The 2784-nt window shown below is 53.7% G+C and overlaps 1 protein-coding gene across 1 annotated transcript; it reads right to left on the minus strand.

Moving 5' to 3' along the window:
* Positions 1-550: 550 nt before the first annotated feature.
* On the minus strand, positions 551-1927 carry LOC123150469 (flavonol synthase/flavanone 3-hydroxylase). The gene has a single exon (XM_044570317.1). The coding sequence runs from the start codon at positions 1860-1862 to the stop codon at positions 744-746; it is 1119 nt and encodes a 372-aa protein (XP_044426252.1). The 5' UTR covers positions 1863-1927; the 3' UTR covers positions 551-743.
* Between the last annotated feature and the right edge of the window lie 857 nt (positions 1928-2784).

Consider the following 2784-nt stretch of genomic DNA (forward strand, 5'->3'; position numbering starts at 1 on the left):
AAATCAAAGATTCTGTTGGTAACATGGCATTCAAATTGCGTGAGTCAGTCCCGTAGAAGCAAACTCAAATTGCGTGAGTACCAAGTGGATGTCCATCTTAATGGTAAAAGCACTATATAATACTAGGGCTTTTTTGTTTCACGGGATTACGAAAACGTAGGAATAGGAGAAAAATAGGAATATGTTAGGATTGCATGTGCAAATAAAGGGATTATGAAAACACATGATTTTTGCGGAATGTCTTCTTGGTTCACCTGGATAAAAAAAACATGAATTCCAAAATCATAGCCAAATCAAAGTTAAAACACGCGCAAAGGTAATATTAGATTGTCATTAGCAACTTATGGTTTTTTTCCTTATTGTTTATGCATAGGAATGCAAAAGGGGTTTATAAGGATTTAAAAGTTTCTTTCTCTTTCTTTGAAACTCAATCCAGATTTCTCCATTTTTTTAGTATGTGTCATTCATTTGAATCAAATATATGAAGGGTGTCCTATTCTCATGTTTTTTCATGGGCTTTTTCTGTGAATCAAAGAGACCCTTACAGAAATAAAGCAACTCTCATTGATTGATTTATTATTGATAGTATTGATGCTGCTCCCATGGAACTGGGAACGATCGATACATGGAGACCAGGCAAAATTACACCCATAATCTGCAAATACAATCAACACTCCATGCGTGCAATTTGCATCCATATGGATCCATGGAGCGCTCATGGAGGCTTCAATAGTTCAATACAATCAATCGCCGGAAACGGCCGCCGCCGGCGGATCGGCGGCGTCGACCTTGACCTTGAGGAAGTCGATGGTGCGTTCCCCGAGCGCGAACGCGTCCCAGAAGCCGTCGGCGAAGACCTTGGCCTGCAGCCTTTTGTACATCGCCGGCCGGTCCCCGTCGACCAGCTCGGGCGACGGCTCAAGCACCTTGTCCGCCTCCGGCTGGTAGAACACCGCCAGCGACACCCGCTCCGCCTCCTCCCCCGGCGCCATCACCCGGTGTACCGGCGCCTTGAACGCCGCGTTGCTCATGATCTCCATCTCGTCGCCGACCACGACCAGCAGCTGGTGTCGGCCGTCGCCCAGCACGGGCACGTCGACCCAGCTGCCGTCCTTCAGAACCTGGAGGCCGCCGACCTGCTCGTCGAGGAGGAGCACGGTGACCACGGAGTTGTCGGTGTGGGGCTTGAGCCCGTGCACGAGGTCCGGGCGCGGGCAGGGCGGGTAGTAGGTGAACCGCGCGTACGACGGCATCCGCTCGCCGACCTTGTCCACGAAGAACCCATCCTCGAAGCCCAGGCACCTCGCCATGGCCGTGACGACGAGCTTGGCCACCTTCTCGCCCTCGACGCTGAACTCTTTGAGGAGCTCGGCGAGGTCCGGCGGGTGGGTCGGCCAGAAGCGGAGCTGCCGCGCGTCATCCGGCCGGATCTGGAGGTAGAGCCGGTCGCACCAGTCGAGGACCTGCTCGTCGGTGTCGACGCGGTCGACGCCGTAGCCCTCGGGCTGGAACTTGCGGCCGCCGTCGTCGGCGTCGACCACGTTGCTGTACTCCTGCTTCGCCTCCGTCGGCAGGTGGAAGAACCCCCGCGCCGCGCCGAGGATCGCGTCGAGGAACGGGTCCGTCATGCCGTGGCCGGTCACCGCGAAGAGGCCCCAGGAGCCGAGCGCCGACCGGAGCCTGTCGGCCTCGCCGGGGTCGGCGTTGGCAAGGCGGCCCACGTCCACGGTGGGGATGGACGGAGCGGCACGCTGTGCGGCCGCGGCCGGGCGGCCCTGCTGCTCCTTGAGCACGTAGCGGCTCGGCAGCTCCCCGTCGGCGGCCACCTCCTGCACGAGCAGGCCCTGAGCTTGATGCACCATGGTGGTACGTGGTAATGTTAGGTAGCACACTCGTAGTTCACCACTGCGTCGTCTACTTGAACTCGAGGTGGCGTGGAGCTTGAGGTGAGTAGCACACCTCCATTTATACAGGCCGGGGATGAGCTCGCTGTACTCAGACGTGACGTGATCGATCGATGTGGTACGTACCTGTCCTAAAGTCCAAACCGACTGGAGTGAGTTGGAAGGATATCGATTTCGTGTTATCTTCCTCGATTACGTTAGGCGCCGTACACAAACGGTGCTATTTTTGGAGCCGCTAGGCATGCATGCATGATCAACGAGGCTGGCGTAGGAAAATGTCGTCTCCCCTCCCGTGGCCCTACCTGCACCGTCGGATGCGATTGGTTTCAGCCTCACGATCTTCTTCTCTTTACTCTCACGGCGTCGTTTCCTCCGTTATCTTCTTTTTGACGAAATGTACCGGCGCTACGTTTCATTCAGTAGGAAGAGGAGGAACCGACGAAGTTATAAGAGAAGAAGACGAAAAGTGAGAATATATCACAGCGGAATAGCTAAATTACAACGAAGACATCATAGGGGAGAAACGTCATAGAAGCTGCAGGGATGGAAAGAATGCCACTTGCAAAAACTAATTTTGTATATAAACACAGACGACACGGAGGACTTAAGTTTTCATCGTCGTCTGACCAAGCAACCCTCAAAAATGGGGAGGAGTATCTAGAGGCAATGAGGTGAGGTGAACCGCAGACTCGGTAACCCAACTTTAGGTAAGAATATCAGAGCCTTTCACAAACTTGGTCGAACGATGAGAACAATGTGCACACTTTAAGAAACAACACGTGAAATGAGAGGGAATTAGTGTAGCCTCCACCAGTCTTGCCACCACCACTCACAACCATGAACCTCATACTGGCGAACCGCCCTCCAAACGAAACAAGAG

This window comes from Triticum aestivum, chromosome 7A, assembly GCF_018294505.1.
Source record: "Triticum aestivum cultivar Chinese Spring chromosome 7A, IWGSC CS RefSeq v2.1, whole genome shotgun sequence".
NCBI classification, from domain to species: Eukaryota; Viridiplantae; Streptophyta; class Magnoliopsida; order Poales; family Poaceae; genus Triticum; species Triticum aestivum.